The 19,028-nt window shown below is 45.5% G+C and overlaps 1 protein-coding gene across 2 annotated transcripts in view; it reads right to left on the bottom strand.

Annotated features, from left to right (window-relative positions):
* ADAM9 (ADAM metallopeptidase domain 9) overlaps nucleotides 1-19,028 on the bottom strand; it is a 1,404,333-nt gene that overhangs the window by 490,633 nt on the left and 894,672 nt on the right. For both annotated transcript variants that reach the window (XM_069617919.1, XM_069617920.1), the window contains exon 14: nucleotides 8,258-8,453. In XM_069617919.1, the coding sequence (XP_069474020.1) occupies nucleotides 8,258-8,453 (196 nt within the window). The remainder of the gene's footprint in view (nucleotides 1-8,257; nucleotides 8,454-19,028) is intronic.

Raw genomic sequence — 19,028 nt, 5'->3', positions numbered from 1 at the left:
TAATACAGATTAAGGTACTGCACAGGTATTACTACACTCCTGCCAGGTTACATTTGTTCCCCCAGGCGAATTGTGCACTCTGTCCTAGATGTAAATTGAGCGACACAAGATATCTCCATATGGTGTGGGACCTTTGGAACAGTGTATGTAATGTTCTGTCAGAAATGTTTATTTGTAAAATTGAGGCAACCACATTGCAATGTTTATTTCACAAATTTCACAATTTGCAACAAGGTTTTCACAGACTGGCCAGCCTCTGCTTGTTGCTGGCGGTTCTTTGTATATTGCTAATGTGGTTAAAACCTGCCAATCAATCAGTTGTACAATGTATGCGTGCTGTAACGTGGCCTTCCGATCAGGGAGAGCAATGGTTTATGTTCCAGCCGGTGAAATGTAAACTGGTTGATATCTGGTTCCCCTTCTGATCCTTTTTGCTGCAAACACGAGGGGATGAGTCGAATATAGGAACCATGACAATCTGAAAACGATATATCCCAGAGGGTATCGGAGAGGTTCTACGTTATTTTGCCGCAGGATTTTTCGTCGCAGGACTTTTCATCGCCGTTTTTTTATCGAAAAAAACTCATTTTTTTTGTTTTGGGGGGTTACCCCCCCAAGCCCCCTTTATTTTATTTTTTAATTATTCCCTTTCACCCACAAATATTTATTTAATTTTTAAACCCCCCCCCCCCCAAAAAAAAGATGATTTGTTTTCCATAAAAAAACCGCGATGAAAAGTCCTGTGATGAAAAATTGCGCGGCAAAAGAACTGTATACCATCGGAGAACAATAAAAGACACTGATCTGGCCATCTACTGAGTTTCACAGAGTTATCGCTCCAACTCTGCTTCAAGATGTGACTGGTGTGATGTATGGTTGTACTGAGTGATGTTGCCAGGACAAATTTGAATTGTTTTGTCAAACACTTTAATAAATATATATTTTTTTTTAAGTGAACTACTAGGGAATAATTTAGTGCCTCCTATATGCCAGCATTTCCCCTCTAAAAACGAATTCTAAAGCTGGTTGTGCCCAAAGCAGATCATGAGGACTGTCACTACAGTTTGCCTGGGCTGCAACACATTGATGCTGTCAGCCCCAGTCTACTGCATACCTAAACCTGATACCGGACCTCATTACGAGAAAGGTGGTGCAGTAAAAATAGTGATAATGCATTACCATGGCTTAACCGCACCACTGTAGTATAGGTTTGGTGGTAAGGTGGAGGGGAAACTTCCAACAAAAAGCAGGAGGTAAATCTGTCACGTTATTGCCAAAAATCATCAAAATCAGCAGAATTGCAGCCAGTGGAATTAAGCATGTATAGCGCACACCACGAAGTGAGTTGTTAGTAGGCACTGAGCACGAAAGGGTGGAGATGCGGGAAGAGGGGAAGGATAGGGACAATGCTTCAAGAAATACTCAAAGGAATAACAAAAAGGAACAATCTATGCTTGATTAAAGAGCCAGGTCTTTAAGGCTTTCCTGAATTGAAGCATGGATTAAGATGGTGAATATGTGAAGGAAGGAAGTTACTAAAGGAGCTGCCTCTGAGAATCTTCTATCTATTCCGCCAGGGTGTAAGTCTCATGAAGGGTAATAGGGATGGATCGTGTTTTCCAGGTACGTAGGGGTAGCACCACCGAGGTATTTGAAGGTTAAGAAGAGTATTGGAAGAGATGCAGTAGTTCACACAAGTTTTGGTATTGGCACATGGAAAATGCTTGCAGATAGTGGCCTGTCACGCTTTAAGTAGTGGCCTGTCACGCTTTGTACCATTTGTGGTCTCATGATTTGGATGATGGGAGGCTGGTGTAAACACCATTCGTATAATGTAGCCAAGAGCTGATGAGTGAGGTGCCATTTTCTTGTGGGATAAAGAAAAAATGACTTATCTCATGGTAATGTTCTTCCTAATGAATGCTCCGCTCACGGAGACCTCAACTTTGGTATCTATTTTGCAACACAGCTGCTCTTCAGAAACCTTTAGGGCACCAGTGGGTGCAGCACAGCTCCATGACGGCTTTACCCAACGCCACAACGCACACATTGCCGGACATGATGTAGGGGCTAGAATATATCGAGGCGCACTGCCCCAAGGCCTTAGTTCAAGCCCTTTTCTCGAATACTCTGGATGCTGAGGGACTGCAGAACCAAGGAGTACTAGCTACCTGCCAAAAGAGAGGTGGGGGGAGGGATGAGGAATCCATGGGGGGAACATCCATCAGAAAAAACATTACCAACAGGTAAGTAATGTGTTCTTCTAATGGATTCCTTTCTCCCATGGATTCCTCATCTTTGATAGACTCCCAAAACAGTACACAGATCTGGAGGACAGCGGATAGTAAGCACACACACAAAGCTGCCTGGCAATTTTCCAGAACAGGTACTCCACGTAGCAGAGCCGAAGAGGGCGCCAGTCTCCTGGTGGAATGTGCCCGACACCCTCAGGCACCTCCTTACCAGCCAGATTAGAGCATTAAGAGGTGCAGAGCATGATCCACCTTGACAGACTCTGTTTAGTCAGCGCCCTGACAGCTCCTGCACCAGTATAACCAACATAAAGATGGTAATTTTTCCAAGCCTCTCTCATACGAGAGATGTAGTAGCTGAGTGCCTGCACAGGGCCCAGCCAAATGAATTGTTCTTCTGTCTTGGTAGGATGAAACAGAGGAAAAAAGACAGGAAGATGGATCTTTTGTGGTAGATGTAAATTAGGGACCAGCTTCGGGAGGAAATACGGTGTACCTCTCAACGTCGCCTTCTCCTTGGAGGGAGGTTTAACAGACAACCCCTGGAGTTCACTCACCCATTTAGCGGAATTAAGGGTGACCATGAAAATCGCCTTAAGGGTGAGCAATCTTAATGAACAAGACTGGAGGGGCTCAAAAGAAGCGCTGATCAGAACTAAATTCAAACCCCAGTTCTGAACAACAAAGTGGTGTGTGGTAAACTGATTACAAAGACGCCATAGGAATTGCATGACCGTGGGGATTGTTTATAAAGAGCCCTGCTCCGGGGTTCTCTTGAAAAGCGAAATGGCAGCAAGAAACCCTTTCATAGTGCCATCTGCAGGCCTATCCGGGCCAAAAAAAATCAGAAAATCCAGAACAGAGAAAGTGCAACAGGTAAAAGTGTCCAGATCCCTCTCCTGGAATCAAGTCTAAAGTTTACATCACCTACAGGCAGAAATGGATTTGGTGACGGGTCTCCTAGCAGAGAAAAGCACATCTAGAACACCTTCCAATAAGTCCCACTCCTTATACCTCCTTATACCTCAAACGTTCAACAACCAAGCATGATAGTTCAGGTTGTTGAGGTTTGGATGTAGGAGTCGCCTACTGATTGAGTGAGGAGGTCCATTCTCTGGCACAGATGGCCATGTCCAGCAATTCCGGGTACCACATTCTCTGGGTCTAGTCCAAGATCATCGTGGACCCAAACAGGCAAAGCCTATTGAGAATCGATGGTATGACAGGGATCAGCGGGAGAACATAGAGAAGGTCCCACTCGACCATCAGAGCATCCTCCAGGGCACCCTGTCAAGGGAATTCCTTGAAGCAGAACCAATTGCGCCTGTTCACACTGGAAGCAAAGAGATCCACCGGCAGAACACCTCTTCCAGAACTTCCTGACAGAGCTCCCACTTGTTGGGGGTCGAAGAATGTCTGATCAGAGCATCTGCAATTAAGTTCTACTTGCTGCCAGATGATCGCAGTCAGAGACACGCTGTTCTTTAGAACCAAAGAGCCCACACCTCTCCACTGTTGAGGTAGTGCAAGGCAACTGTGTTGTCCATCAGGACCAACACAGTCTTGCCTCATTCAGAAGGGAGACATGCCTGCGTAAAGCTCCAGTCCCAGATAAATAAAACTCCATCTTTAACTCCTGACAGGCACATTCTGCCCCACAGAGGCAGACAGAAAAAAGGGCCAGGCCTACTTGGAAGATGGCCCCCAGATGGCTGCTGACTTCAATGTTATCAGTGGATGGACGCTAAATATTTTCTGCAGCTATTGACACCACTGACCACCAGATACTTCTCTTACATACCTGATCTGTAGTGGACTTCCAGCACTCAACCCTGCTCTGCATTACTTATTTTCTCCAAGACAAAACCCAAGGGGTCAAGCTTAAATCCTTTTCCGGCCCAGTCCCATTGCATGGGGCATTTACTAGCACTCTTCCGTATCCATTCCACAATCTTCAAAATCTATATGCGTCCCCGTGCAAGCTTCTTCCACAGCTTTGAATTTATCTTTCATACATATGCCAAACATACACAAATCCTGCTCCCGCTTGCCAGGAAGCATTGTCTCACAGACACTCATTCTCTTGCCTTCAATTTGTGAAACTGAAATCCTGCTCTTTGTTTAAGGCCCTAACCTCAGGAGAGAACATCTCTGGAATTTAGACTTGCCGCTCTGTCCTATCCCAGCCATATCTGTCAAAAACACAGTCTTTTTGACCAACTGGGACCTCTCCTACACTATACAAGATAAGTATCTGCTGCACGCACCATCATTTTAAGGGTGGGTAATCCGGCTAAATTCAGTGCCAGAAACAGGTCCAAATGAAGCAATCAAACTCGTTCAGCTCGAACACAGAACCTATATTCCCCCTGCTGTAACTGCCCACAATTGTTTTCTTGCCTTAAAAATAATCGCATACAAGGTAACCTATACTACACCAATCACCTGGGCGGACTGGGTATCGATTTCATGTCAAAATTCACCATTCATATCCTTTTCATGAATCTGCATTTCAGCATTGCTGGACTTCTACGCATGCCACAAAAATTAATACAACCAAAGGGGGAAGAGCTTTCTCCTATCTCAGTACAAGATTACGGGCCTCCCTATTAGATTAACTTCACCACAAAACCAACCTCCTGGGTTTTGTGAAACTCATGTTTCCTTAGCCAGGGTTTGAACTTGCGTAGTGCAGGTTGGCCCAATGTCAGAAGGGAGTTTCGTTTTTCATTCACACACTAGCGCAGGCTGAAGCACACACATGCACGCAGCTTACACAGATGCTTTCTGCATGGAGTTCGAGTAAGCATTAACAAGATGAGTATGTGTCCCGCCCCGGCATCTCTAAGGACAAAAAAGCTTTAAACCAGAGTGCAGTAAGTAATGGTCAGCGTGAAGCGGGTGAGTGAACACAGCTGACATGGAGCATGATGCCTAAATCCAAGATCACCACAGTCAACCTGACTGTCTGTTCAGACCCCTCCTTTCTTGTTCCTGTGTGTCTATCCAGGCACATGTTATTACCAGTCACGTGTCATCTTTCTGCCCTCGGTCATACCTCTTCATATGGGGTGAGGTCCATAATTTGAATGGCCCGTTTTCTGAGTCAGTGAGGCTTGTTTCTGAGGCGGGAACCGAAAGGGTGACAAGGAGTGAAGCGACCTTGTCCTTCCCGTCCCAGACCCGCAAAGCCTTCGAAGGAGGAAAAGTAAGACAGCGAATAGCTCAAGTGTGTTGCAGCAGATGTCAACAGTACATGGAGCGTGCCTATGTTGATAAGCCGGAGCGAGGGCAACTCCTGCTACTGTGGTACCAGCCTTGACTCCAGAGACAAAGACAGCCAAAGCGGTTCATCACAGCCGATGAGTCGAGGAGTAAAAAGATAAGAAGCCGAACTGAGTTGAATGAAAGTCGCCAAGTGGCATAGTGAAGGAAAGTTCAAAGAACTGTCACATTGTTAAGAGGGGACCGGCACCAAGTGGGTGCTGACTCGAGAAACTCTGGTTGATCTCGTGTTGATTGAAACTACTGATACCAAAAGGCCGTAGGAGAGCTGCCAAGACAGGTCAAAGTGGTCATACAGGAGGTCTAGCAAACTCCCTGTACAGTCGAAAGTCTTTGACAGACATACTGTTAAGATAGCAAGGGAAGTGAATCCTGCATCAAGAAGAGAAAACCTTTGCAAAGTAAAGGGAAGCAAATCCTGCTAAATTAAATGTGAGGTGGTTAGAGAGAACCCGAACGATGGATGCTGATAAAGTGGGACTAAGTCTAAAGTCCCAAGAATCAGTGTGTTGACAAAGGTGAACCCGCAGAGGGATGTCCACAGGAACTGTTTAAAAAAAATAAAGATTTGTGAGGGAGAGGAAAGCCATAGTAAACCCAGCAGAGGTAGGCTGATATTTGAGAGGGGTCTGCGCCCGGAAGAGGGGGACCCAAGGGTGAGAAATCAGCACCCTAAGTATCAAAAGGAAACAAACTTTTATTTGTTATTGCTGAGACATCAGGCCCTCGAATGCAAGAGACTTTTGAGAGCAAAGAGACTTGGCCCTTGAGATCCTGATAGCTGAAACAGAACTGTTGACTTGTGCTGGTAAGCCTTGAGTTTGTGCTGCGCTCAGGAGACCCCCCTTATCCTGTGCTCAAAACGTGGGGAACGGAGACCCCTGGCAATCACAAACTGACATATTATTAGTGAACACTTCTTTCTTTTGAAAACCCTTTCCCACACTCTTTCTAAATTTAGTTGTAAGGATTTGGCAATATTTTTTTTTAGTATAGGTCAGTTATTTTGACAAGACACCGCAGGGACTGCCTTATTTTCTTTAGATGGTCAAAGCTTGCTCCGATCTTAGATTTAGGTTTAGATTAGGTGTTTTTCCAACCTGCATACAGTTTAATAAACAACCTTGAACTGTGATCAGTTGTGTCTGTCTTTACTGTTGCCATCATGAGTTCCTTACAAGGTTCATTGCTGGATATCAAGACCCATTAACGAGCAGGAGCAAAATGAAGTTTAAGGAAAATCATGGTGAGATTAGTCTCCTAGTATAACGATTCCTCTGCAGTTGTCGAGGAAACCTCCAAAATAGCTTTGGGGAACTTTTTATCAGTAAATGCAATCTGATCAAAAGCACTCCCTCCAGCACCATATACTGCAAAACCGACACGTTTAGCCTCATAGACATTTAGAGCTGTAATAACAGCCTGACCCCCATATGTTTCAAAGAAATACAAAATATCCATATTACATTGTTTCAATCCACAGGCAACACGGTCTATATGAGGTTGCCATGACCTTGATTCTGAAAACCTCAGACCAAGGTAATCAAAGTGTTTTACTCTTGTGAGAGCTACCATATCCACATAAAATGAAGGCACTCTTTTTTAGTCACGCTGTGATATTTCTGCACATGGGATTTGTTTTTATTAATTATCATACCCTTTGAAGTCATGAGGGCCATATACTCATTAAATAACTTTTGAAGGGTGATAGAGGTCCTGCCTAGAAGCACCACACCGGCTGCATATGCTAGACTCGGAATACACAGATGTGTAGCCATTGGAACATCTAAAGTTGACTTCTTTAAAAATAAATCTAACTCACACAGACAAATATTAAAAAGTAAAGGGGATATTATACATCCCTGGAGAACACCTTGATTGATCAGAAATGTAGGAGTACATTCACCATCAATACCATACATAATGATAGCTTCCGTACATGAGTACAGTTGACTTAAAATACTCAAAAGCTCCAGGTCAATAACACATTTAAGTAAACAATTCCACAATAAAGCTCTATGCACTTCATTAAATGGGTGTCTAGTCAAATGGTCAACAGACAAATGGTCGACAGACAAATGGTCGACACAATTTCGTCGACAGGACAAATGATCGAATTTGTTTTTTTGTTATATATATATTTTGTAGGTTTTCGTTTTTTAGCAAAAAAAGGGGTTTTTAGCAAAAAAAAGGGGTTGGGGGGGACCCCCCCCCAAAGAAAATGTGAAAAAACAAAAAAAGAAAATTCTATCATTTGACCTGTCGACCTTTTGGTGTCGACCATTTGTCCTGTCGACCATTTAGATTCGACCATTTGACCTACAACCATTAAACTACATGGATAAGTCCATCAATGCACGATACAATGGCCCTTTTGTATTCCTAAAACACTTGAAAATAAGTAAAGAGAGATTAAGACATTGTTCTACCGTGCCAATCCCTGGACGGAAACTCAGTGGGGAATCTGGTAATATATTATATTGCAACGCCCGACCATATCATTTAGAACAAATAATCTTGCCCAAAAAGATGTCACTCAAAGAAATGTATGCTGGAGACTTCTCTGACCCGCTAGCCCTGTGAGATGGGACCATACGTTAGACAGTCCTGCCCCAGAGCTGATGTTAAACAGCCATTTTAGGCTGACACCCCAATGCACACCCAATATATTTGTCTATTTCCTATGATTTCCAATAACCTTTCATGACATTCAAACTTACTTGAGCCAAAAATGGCTTTGCATTGTGCATCATAGAACTGACACATTCCGTTATAACAATAGGATTTGTTGGTCTGGCAGGGGTGCCCATTTTGAATGAAGACATCAGGTTGGCAAAACGGAGACGATCCATTGCAGTACTCTGGGAGATCACACTCATTGGCACGTGACCGACATTCTGTGCCTCCAGGAAGGTACTAAAAGAAAAAAAAAGTGAAATGACAAGGAATGGGTTATTGCTCAATATTTCAGTTCAATTAATTTCTAAATACAGCATTTAAAGCAGGATGCATCAGTGTTTTTTTTTCCTGAGAGCCAATGGTTGCTTAAAATGGAGCATAAAAAGTAGACGTTTAGCGTTTTTCTAACTGAAGCAATTATATATGTGCATGTAATGGTATGGATAGAGAATTTAAGATGATTTGATCTAGTATTGCAGAACGTTTCACCAATGGATTATTCATGTCACCCTTAATAGGGAGTAGAATTTAACATGAGAATCGAAAAGGGTGTTTAAGTTCTGATATATATTTTTAAGAATTGCATTCATTTGTATGGATAATTGTATCTACACAGTCAGAATTGTCCCCAACTCTTTTATATTAATCCTTTGCAAAGACAACAGTTTGGATTTTGCATAGGCATTGTATTCTGATGCATTGTTTTTATATGTGTATACGGTATGCAGATGTGTGTTCTGTATGTGGGCTATACAGTGTGTGTGTGTGTGTGAGAGAGAGAGTATGTGCATGGTGTAGCTAAAGATGCCATGATAGCTAGTATGTACAGCCTGAGGGTGCAGATGCAGTGCAGGAATAACACATGTGTAGTGTGTGGATGTGTATGTGCAGTGTGATCACATTTGTGCAATGTAAGGGTTTGGGTGCTTGTGTAGTATGGAAAATGTACAAAACCAGCCAAAACTACCAACTCGTTGCATGTAGTATTTTACCAATTCCAAACTCGGCAGAAATCCAAACCATTAATATTTGTCCCAATTCACAGAAGAGCTCCCTACTTCTTCCCATAAATTCTCCACGTGTCTTGATAACCAATGCCTGCTATAGCTCTGAAGTAACAATTACTCACAGTAATGATTATTATGCTCCTAGTAAATACATACTTATTCTTCCCTCTTTACTTAAGGGATGTCATTGCAAGGAAGGGGACTGGCTGGAGTATGTTAATTAGCAGCATCAAATTTAAAAGCAGTGCCGGGTCCACGCCTTCAGCACAGAAACACTATAGTGCCTGCTTGCAGCCCTATCCATCAGTGCTTTTAATAGCTTGCAGATGTACGACTCTTAAGAGGGGAGGAAACTGGGCTATGGACAATGACAACACTACTCCGACGTACATTCCACTTTCGTCCACAGTAATTGGAGCTTCTAAGTACCCTATATATCATGACAAGTGAAAATGAATGTGCAAGATATTGAAAGATATTTTGTTCTAAAGACATTCTGAATGACGGCTTATCCAAACAGGGAGTACATTATAGAGCTTGTGCCCACTGAGTAGCGATTACAGAGAGCATGACATCTCGCCAACATAGCTGCCTTACACATATGCTCCAAGGGTTTATGTCTATGAAAGGCTATGTAGGGTACTTTTGTTCTTACCAGCTGAGGATGCATGCCAGTCAGAGGGGGCACGTTTCTGCGTTTGTAGGCTTCCAAGATGAAAGAGACAACCTATCTAGCAATGGAGGCTTTGGAAAGACCCCCTTATGTGACAAAAAGATAAGAGGAATGCAGGTTGGTGAAGATCAAATGCAAGCACCACACTGGCTGTCAAGATTATGCAGAGACATTTCAGCCTCTGTATATGGATTGAGGAAAAAAATAAAGCAATAGATTCCTCAGTTAATATGAAGTTCCATCACCACCTTTGGTAAAAATCAAGGTGGTGTGTTGAGCAACAATGTGCCTTAGCGGAAGGATATATCTGGCCTTTCGAAACAAAGAGTCTCAGTGTTTTTAATCCTGTATACAGTAGTTACAACAGCCACCAGATCACAAGATTTAAGTCTGCTAAAGGCATGGCCTCAAAATGTGTGTGCATCAGTTTAAAGGGCCACACTCAGTCACAGGTGGGCTTGGGAGGATGAAGCTGTGGGTACAGTGTGGCAAGGCCACTGAAATGCCTCTTAAATATGAGATTACTAAGTGCGGAAAAAGTGGAATCTACATTGCAGTGTGTCTCCAAGGAAGAAAGATAGGGCCTACAGGAGTCCATCTTGATGCCAAAACTGGCTAAATCTGTGATGAAGGATAGGCCATGGTCTAAAGTACTTCTAAGTGGGGGTCAATGTTGTTCTCTAAGCAACAATGGCAGAATCGAGTCCACTTGGTGGTGTATTGTAACCTATTTATTCTACATTCGATGCGCTCAAGACTGTACGTTAAAACCTGGGGAAATAGGCTGCTAAGGCACTGATTGGAGGATGGGTGGAGAATTAGCCCATCTTTCTGAGAAAGAGAGAGGGGGTGGGGAGAGAGAGAGAGAGAGAGAGAGAGGGAGGTGGATGTTTCTGAGACAGGAGAGGTGCCTAGAGGGGTAGGCCTGACATCTGAAGAGGATTTGAGTCCTAGTCTCTTTTGGGATTCTAAGGAGCTGCCAAAATGACATGATCATCCAAGCACAATCTAAACTCAGGGCTAACTTGGATATGAGTAGCGTGGGAGATAGGGCAAGAGGTGTCTAGCCTTCCCACAGAAGAAGGGAGATATTGCATAGTGAGAAGAACTCTTGTCCCCTCTGTGATGCATAGAGAACCCACTTCAGGTTTTCTTGATTTGCAAAAATGTCCACACTATCTTTGGTGTACCGGAAGAAATGCTGTGCTGAATGCAACTGTCTCAAAGCCCCAGGTTCAGTCGGAATTAAGTGACCTACTACCGCCCCCTAAGTCTTTTCATACAAATTGCAGTCTTGTTATCCTAGGGAATGAGGACTCTGGTACTTCTGATAAACAGGAGGAGTGATCCTAACACCAGTAAGATTTTTATTAGTTCCACAACATTGATGTGAGAATTCCTGTCCAAAAGGCTCAATAAGTTGTGTACCTGGAGGCTGCTCATCATGCCTCTCCAAAGCCAATGAGGGATTAGTCTGTGAAGATTGAGATTTGAACATAAAAAGGAAATCCTGGGTTCAGGTTCGACTCTACCATCCACCAATGGAAATAAATCTGACTGAGGAAGAGACACATTTCATCCTCATCCCAGTCTGATTACCACGCACCATCATCTTCCTTGTCCCAGTTCTTATTACCACACACTATCATCCTCCTCATCCAAGTCCCTCATTACCCTGTAGTACCATTGCCTTGAACCAATCCCTCATTACCAGGCATCATTCTCCACACCCCCCTCATTACCGAGCATCACCATCATCATAACCACCCTCGTCCTAAACCCTCTCTACCATGCATCATCACCTTCCTCGATTCAGTCCTCATTACCACGATTCATCATTCTCAAAGTCCCAATCCTTTATTACCAGGTATTATCATCTTCCTCATGCCAGTCCCTTATTACCATGCATCATCCTCCTTGTTCCAGTCCTTCATTACTGTGCATCTTATCCTCCCCCTCGTCCAAATCCTACATTACCACGCATCATTATTCGTCTCGTCCCAGTCCCCGAATACAGGCCGTCAACATCTTCTTTGGCTCAGTCAAAAAGTACCAGGCACCATCACCTCCTCATTCCAGTCCCTCATTACCACACAATAACATCCTCCCCATCCCTGAATTTCATAGCTGTGCATTATTATTCTACTTATTGGGAAAATATGTGTGAAAGAACAAACAAGGCCTAAGGCAATACTTTTGCCATGTCACTCGTACAAAATGTTATGAAAAATGAAATGTACATGGCAGACATGCTTAAATATGTTCACATAAAAAAATGTACCATTTCGGGGGCGTGGCTTGGAGCCAGAGCGTGAGGCATGGCTCCTCAGTAGCTCCCGACCAGACCCAGCATCCGACAGCATTGCCGCAACAGAAAGCATGCAGTTTTTGCCCAAAAAGCACATTAGACTGGTGGAAAGTACAGAGCCCAGTTGACCGGAGTAGGGACTCCCCTGCTCCCTGGATCTCTGAGCTGCGGTCCTCTGTAGCAGGTCGCATCATGACCCGCTGGAAATCCAAAATGGCGACTGGGGCTCGAACACTGTAAACCCCAGGCAACTGAGACCCCAGGGGGGGCGGAAGAGGCCCCTTGTACTGCTCGACGGCGACCTTATACTGAGTCCCTCTCCCCGGAATGGCTCCACACATGCTGCGGGAGCACCAGCACTATGAGGGGCTTGAGGACACACCCACACCAGGAGTCGACACGGAGGAGCTCCTCTAAGACAGATGGGGGTAGTGCACGCACAGATGGCGCAGCAGATAGAATTAGGAGAGATAACTAACAAGACAGTGCACAATTAGCCTTTGGCCCTGATGCAAGTAGCCCACTCCCACTGGAAACGGCACAGGCAACCCCTGCAGGCCCCCCCAATGCTGCTACTCTACAAGCAGAAGAGGAGCACCTGCTACACCGGGGATCAAAGGACACATCAACTAAAGCACCCACAATGAGACGGGGCCCTGGGGCCTCCACAACAATAAGGTACAACCACCCACCGCTGCCCCAGGGGGCCTGTCCACACCCCACAACTGTAGTAGAGGACCGGGACCAAGAAAGGAGGCTCCCACAGAAGATCATGGGGGTCCGGGTCACCAATCAATGCCCCATGGGGTCACCCTCAAGGATAAGAGGCCTATAACTCACTAAAATCGAACCCCTGACTCAACAAGTCTGAACCTAAATTGCTGGCACAAGAAAGAGACACGCAAGGAAGGCAAGTGCAGAGAAAGCCACGCTGCAGGGGGTCCCGTATGACCCATCCCATCGAAAGGTACCCAGGGCCCCAGGAAGAATATGACGTCTAACCGCACAGAACCACGTGGGCGAAGGTCCTCCTCTCAGAGCACCAAGGGGAGAAATGGCAAAGGCCCCCACATCTACAAAACAAGTCGACATCTCCACGCTGCTCTAGGCACCCACCAGAGAAAAGGGAAGAAAGGGGAGCGATCAGAAGCAATGACACAAGAAAGAGACTGTGAGACAGCCCCCCGCCACCAACTCAAGGGGTCACTAAAACAGACTTGCAAGACCTTGTAGCAGCCATGACTAAGGAATACCAAAGAGGAACGGAAGAGCTCACGAAAAGAACATCGAGCCTAGACAAGCGCATGGGCGATGTGGAAAACAAAACGGCAGAGATAGAGTCAACGATATGTGAGCAATCCTATGAAATCGGGGAGGGAGCAGACAGAATTACCGCACTGGAGGCCAGATGTGATGCTCTGGAAACTAAGCAAGCGGATGCCGAAAACCGCTCCCACTGTAATAACATCCGATTACACGGAATTCCAACCTCCATTACAGACACAGAGCTGGGTAATTTCACCCGGGACCTTGTCAGGTTCATCCTAACACTCCCAGGTAGCACCCCGCTGGAACTGGACAGAGTACACCGAACCAGGGCTAGACAAGCACCAACTGCCCCAACCATTCCACCTGACCTCCTGGCAAGAGTCCACTTCTACAGGATCAAGGAGGAGATTACGCAGGAAGCCAGGAACACCACATGCATACAATTCAGAGACGCCTCAATCTCTCTATACCAAGACCATGCAACGTCCACATTACTAAAAAGGAAATCCTTAAAACCACTAACAGAATGGCTGCAAGACAGAAAGGTGCTCTACTACTGGGGCTTCCCCACCGTTCTGGTGTTCAACCTGGAAGGTAAACAATGACAAATTCATACATTAAAGGAGGCTGAAAAGCTACAGCACCCAGCAGGGGGAAATTACGAGGATGACATGGCACTCAAAGAGGACTCATCAAAGGGGACTACGCAACCCTGGACGCGGCTAGTCAGGAGAAGGCGGCTCAAAGGCCCATCACCAAGAGGCAAGAATGGCGCCAAGCCTTGAGAAGGAATATTTCCTCGACAAACAAGATCCACCCAATCTGCTCGCCCCCCCAGACACCCTTAATGCTTCGGTCTGAACTATGGCAGCACACACCCCAGAAATGGGTAGTGAGACGTCTGGAAGTAAGACTTGGAGCACCTAATGAGGGTACAGCGTCAACGGGGGCCATGAACGTGAAGGACATCTGAAACCAAAGGCCATAACTGCAAACAGCATTGCTGAAGCCACCGCTACGCTTTCATGTGTTAACCAATGGGCACTGGATGTCCACAAAAGGTTGATTGTCGGGTTCTGAGCCGGCTGCCCCGACAGTTGTGGGCTGGTCTCAGGGACTCGACTCTTGTTAGGAGCTTTAGGGGGCACGGGTTCCCGGAGTTATGTTGGTAGGGGGAAATTTGTCTGGAAAGGGGTCAAACCTGAGACATAACAGAGCAACAACACAGATGGAGACATAGCATGGGAGCCCAGAGCTCCCGCACATGGGACAGAGGTCAGAAGGTAGAACCCGGGAGGGAATGATACAAACATGGCAACAGACGCGACAGGACAACTTTGCATGGTTTCCTCGAATGTGCAGGGCCTTAATTTCCTGTGGAAACATAAATCAGTGGAGCACAAATCAACCGAAGTCTCTGCCGATGTAGCCTGCTTGCAAGAAACACACTTTCTAGCAAAAGATGAGAAGCGCATCCACTTTAGGCGATTTAACAAATGCTATTTTGCAACAGCGGGGGGAGAAAAATAAGGGGTTGGTGCTGCTCTTAAGTCAGGAAAAACCACTGACGCAGGTGACGGTGAAACAAGACCCAATGGGGAGATTCCTATTGGTCAAGAGTTACCTACTGGAGCAAGACCTAACATTTGCCTCCATCCATTGCCCGAACAGCACCCAGGACTGGTTCCTGCACTCCGTTCTACCGGACATAGTCGTATTCACGGAAGGCCGTCTCCTAATAGGGGGGTGGACTTTAACCTGGTCCTTAACCGAAATAGTGACAAAACCCTGCCACCATCGAGAGAGGACTTTGCTCGAGCAGTTGGATTCGCAGAATTCTGGAGGGAAACAGGCTCTGTAGATGTTTGGCGACTCTCCAATGAGGGAGCACGTGAGTATACATTTTATTCCTATGTCCACAAAGGCCTCTCCAAGATACACTTAATCCTAATGTCCAGCAAGTTGCTCCCTTGCCTAAAGGAAGTCCAAATACACCTGAGATTGATCCCCGATCACGCCCTAGTGCAAGCCTGGGTCAGGGTATGCGGTCTCCCAAGCCCACCACAATGGCATTGGAAGATGCAAGACTATCCATTGCCCTCACTCACTACTTTGGGGAAAACACCTCGATGAGATGCTCGGAAGTGGTTGTCTGGGATGCCATGAAGCCAGTGATTAGGGGAGTGGTAATAGGGTGCACTGCAGCACAAAAAAGGGTGGGACAACTGCAGCAGCATAGGCTGGAGGAGAAGGTAGCGGTCACGGAAGGGGCACATAAAAAGAACCAATCGGGAAAGACAAGTAAAGCGCTTAAAAAGGCTAAAACTGCACTGAAAATGCATCTGGCAGATAGATCGGTCAGAGCATTGGCATACACCAAACAGTTTGAAACATAAACAGCAATAATGCCAACAGGCTATTGGTATATAAACTAAAAAAGGTACACACCCAAAATAACATCTCCACACTGAGAAACAAAAACGGTCCCTCCTGTCCTTGGAGGGAGACAAAATGAGCGCAACGATGATCCACGATAGCGAGGTAATGACAGGGAGCCCAACTGACGAGGAAGGTCAGAGACGACACAGTTAGAACCCCTAGAACTCCCCATAACCTCAGAGAAAGTGAAAGAAGCCATTAAAACTCTGAAAAATGCAGCCCTAGGCTCCGACGGATTCACCGCAAAGTTCTACAGGGTGTACGCACATATCTTAACCCCCCAACTCACCACGCTTTTTAACTCTTTCCTAGGCACAGGGAGATTCAAACCATCTAAGGAGGAAGCCCTCACAATACTCATACCCAAACCGGACAAGGACCCAGAAGACTGTGCATCCTACTGGCCCATCACACTAATGAATAACAATGCAAAGATCTTCTCCAAGATCATTGCAATCAGACCCGAGAGGGCCCTTCCAGACCTAGTTCACCCAGACCAGGCAGGATTCATCCCGGCTTGCACCACCCATGACAACATCAGACGCACCCTAAACCTGATCGAAAGTACCTCTAGGATGAAACTAGAAATGGTCATAATCTCACTCGATGCTCACAAGGCATTTGACCTATTAGATTGGGGTTATATCCAGAAGACACTAACCCACTTTGGGTTCGGCCTGAAGTTTAGCAAATGGGTCATGGCCAACTATCAGCATCCCTCCACCTCAATAAGAATCAACGGTATTCGATTCCCCCAAAGCTCCATAACTTGTGAGGTACTCGCCAAGGCTGCCCCTGATCTCCCCTAATATCTGCTCTCTCAATGGAACCATTCGCAACCAGACTACGAAATAACACACACATGCAGGGCCTACAGCTGGGGGAGAGGCAGTACAAGGTCTCCATATATGCTGACGACGATCTCCTCTCCCTAACACAGATTGAGCGCTCATTGAAAGCACTCTGGCAGGAGATCTCAGCATTTGCGGAGGTGTCGTTCTTCAGGGTCAATTACAGGAAATCAAGGGTCTTGGGAGTAAACATTACCCGGGAGCGTAGAGAAGCGCGAACAAACTTTAGCCCCATCCCATGGGCCAAATCATGAAAAACCTACATAGGGGTCAACATACTAAACAGAACGGAGAGGGTATAACGGGCCAACCTCCCCCAACTAGTCCAAATCCTATTAAAGGACATGGAGCACTGGCACAAACAGGAGGTTTCATGGCTGGGGAGAATTGTAGCACTACAAATGAACTTGGTCCTGAGGCTGCTCTACCAGTGCCTGGCGGTACCGGTAACCATACACCCAGGAGAGCTCCAAAGATTGCAAAAAGGGGCCCTGAACTATGTATGGGGCAGGAAAAAGCCAAGAATCGCAAAAAGGGTGATGCTCAGAGGAGCAGCGATGGGAAGCCTGGGGGTCCCAGAAGTTCTTCGATATAGCCTTGCGGCCAAACTATCACATGCTTTCACATGGCAGGCCGACACTAACATATCCCAGTGGAAGCAAATAGAAGAAAATTGGTGATCATCACCCCTATCCACCCTACCACACCTCACAGCATCTCGCAGGGCTCCGGACACCGGTCCGCTAACGGCCACTAGAAACGCAATCCAGTGCTGGAAAAAGGCAGCAAGCCAATAGGACCACAGGAGATCGCTGGGGCGACTCACTTCAGTCTGGAATAATCCAGACTTCACTCCTGGACTCAAACAAAAGAGATTTAGCAAATGGCGCTAGGGGGGTCTGTGGTTAATTAAGGATTTCTACACTAATGAAGCACCACTCTCGTTAGAAGAAAGCAAAACTAAATTCCAAATCCCAGAAACAGAAAGATTCCACTATGCACAACTCTGGCACTGGTTGACACAACACTTGGGATCAGGGAACTTAACCCGCTGGAACTCACACTAACATCAACGGCCCGAGGGGGAAGATATCAACCCTATACAAGCTCCTAGAGAAGGGCGACCCCAATAAGAAGGAAAACTATATGCTCTGATGGGAGAGAGGCCTAGGTAGAGAATTAGAAATGGATGAATGGGGACGTATCTGAACCCACATGCACAAAACCTCAAAATGTGTCACGAATAAGGAGGGGGCAGTGAAAATATGCTACAGGTGGTATGTCACCCCAGAAATCTTGAACAAATGTAATTCGGAGTAATCCCTGCTGTGTCGGAGAGGATGCGCAGGAACATGTTCACTATTCCACCTTTTATGGTCATGCCCAAAGTCAATGTTATTTTGGAAAGAGGTCGTGAATCAGATTAAATTAATCACGGGATTGACAATACCATGGGATCCTGGGATTGTGTTATTGGGTAACACAGGCGGGGGGACGTTCCCACTCAAGAGTCACCTGGTGGACTTGATTACCCACCTCCTCACCGCAACTAAAATCACTATTGCCTGGCTATGGAAGCATCCTGAAGGCCCGGCAATCACCATGTGGTGGGTAAAATGCTGGGATACAGCAATGGCAGAGAAAATAACGGCCGCTCGACTGGGAGTCATGGGGACATTTTACAACACCTGGCCCCCCTATCTGGACTAGGCAGAACCATTCCCGGTGATAGTGCGACAACCACCAGAATCTCGATGGTGTACGAACCATTGAACTCTTAATCGCTTCCCCATCATCCGACCCCTGACAATGGAACCGCCCAACATTCAAAACTCAGTAAATGCATTGCCCCGTGCTACTGTTGTTATCTCACATTACTAAATCGTATCTGCACATGTACTCCGATTTGACCCGTTTTGTTGTTATATAAAACCAATAAAATAAATTGTTGAAAATAAAGGACCATTTAATATGAACTACAATCAAAAAAACTACTAATACCACCAGAACATTTTGCAACATGTATCAAAAGTGAGAATAAAAATAAAAAAAAATAGAAATTAAAAAACATTAAGGTTGCAATTTACATAAAGTAAAAACATGATGCCATAGATACATAACGTCTCTCACACTACAAATATAACCTTAACCCACCCCACTAAATCACAACACTCACTTTAACTATGGTATATTCCTGATGTTAACTACCTTATATTTAAAGTGGTTGTTGAGAAGTAGTTGTGTGGTGTCAGTTAAGGTTACATT

Source organism: Ambystoma mexicanum, chromosome 10 (genome assembly GCF_040938575.1).
Source record: "Ambystoma mexicanum isolate Mex_15411 chromosome 10, UKY_AmexF1_1, whole genome shotgun sequence".
NCBI lineage: Eukaryota > Metazoa > Chordata > Amphibia > Caudata > Ambystomatidae > Ambystoma > Ambystoma mexicanum.
This window is presented reverse-complemented; position numbering and strand designations above follow the sequence as displayed.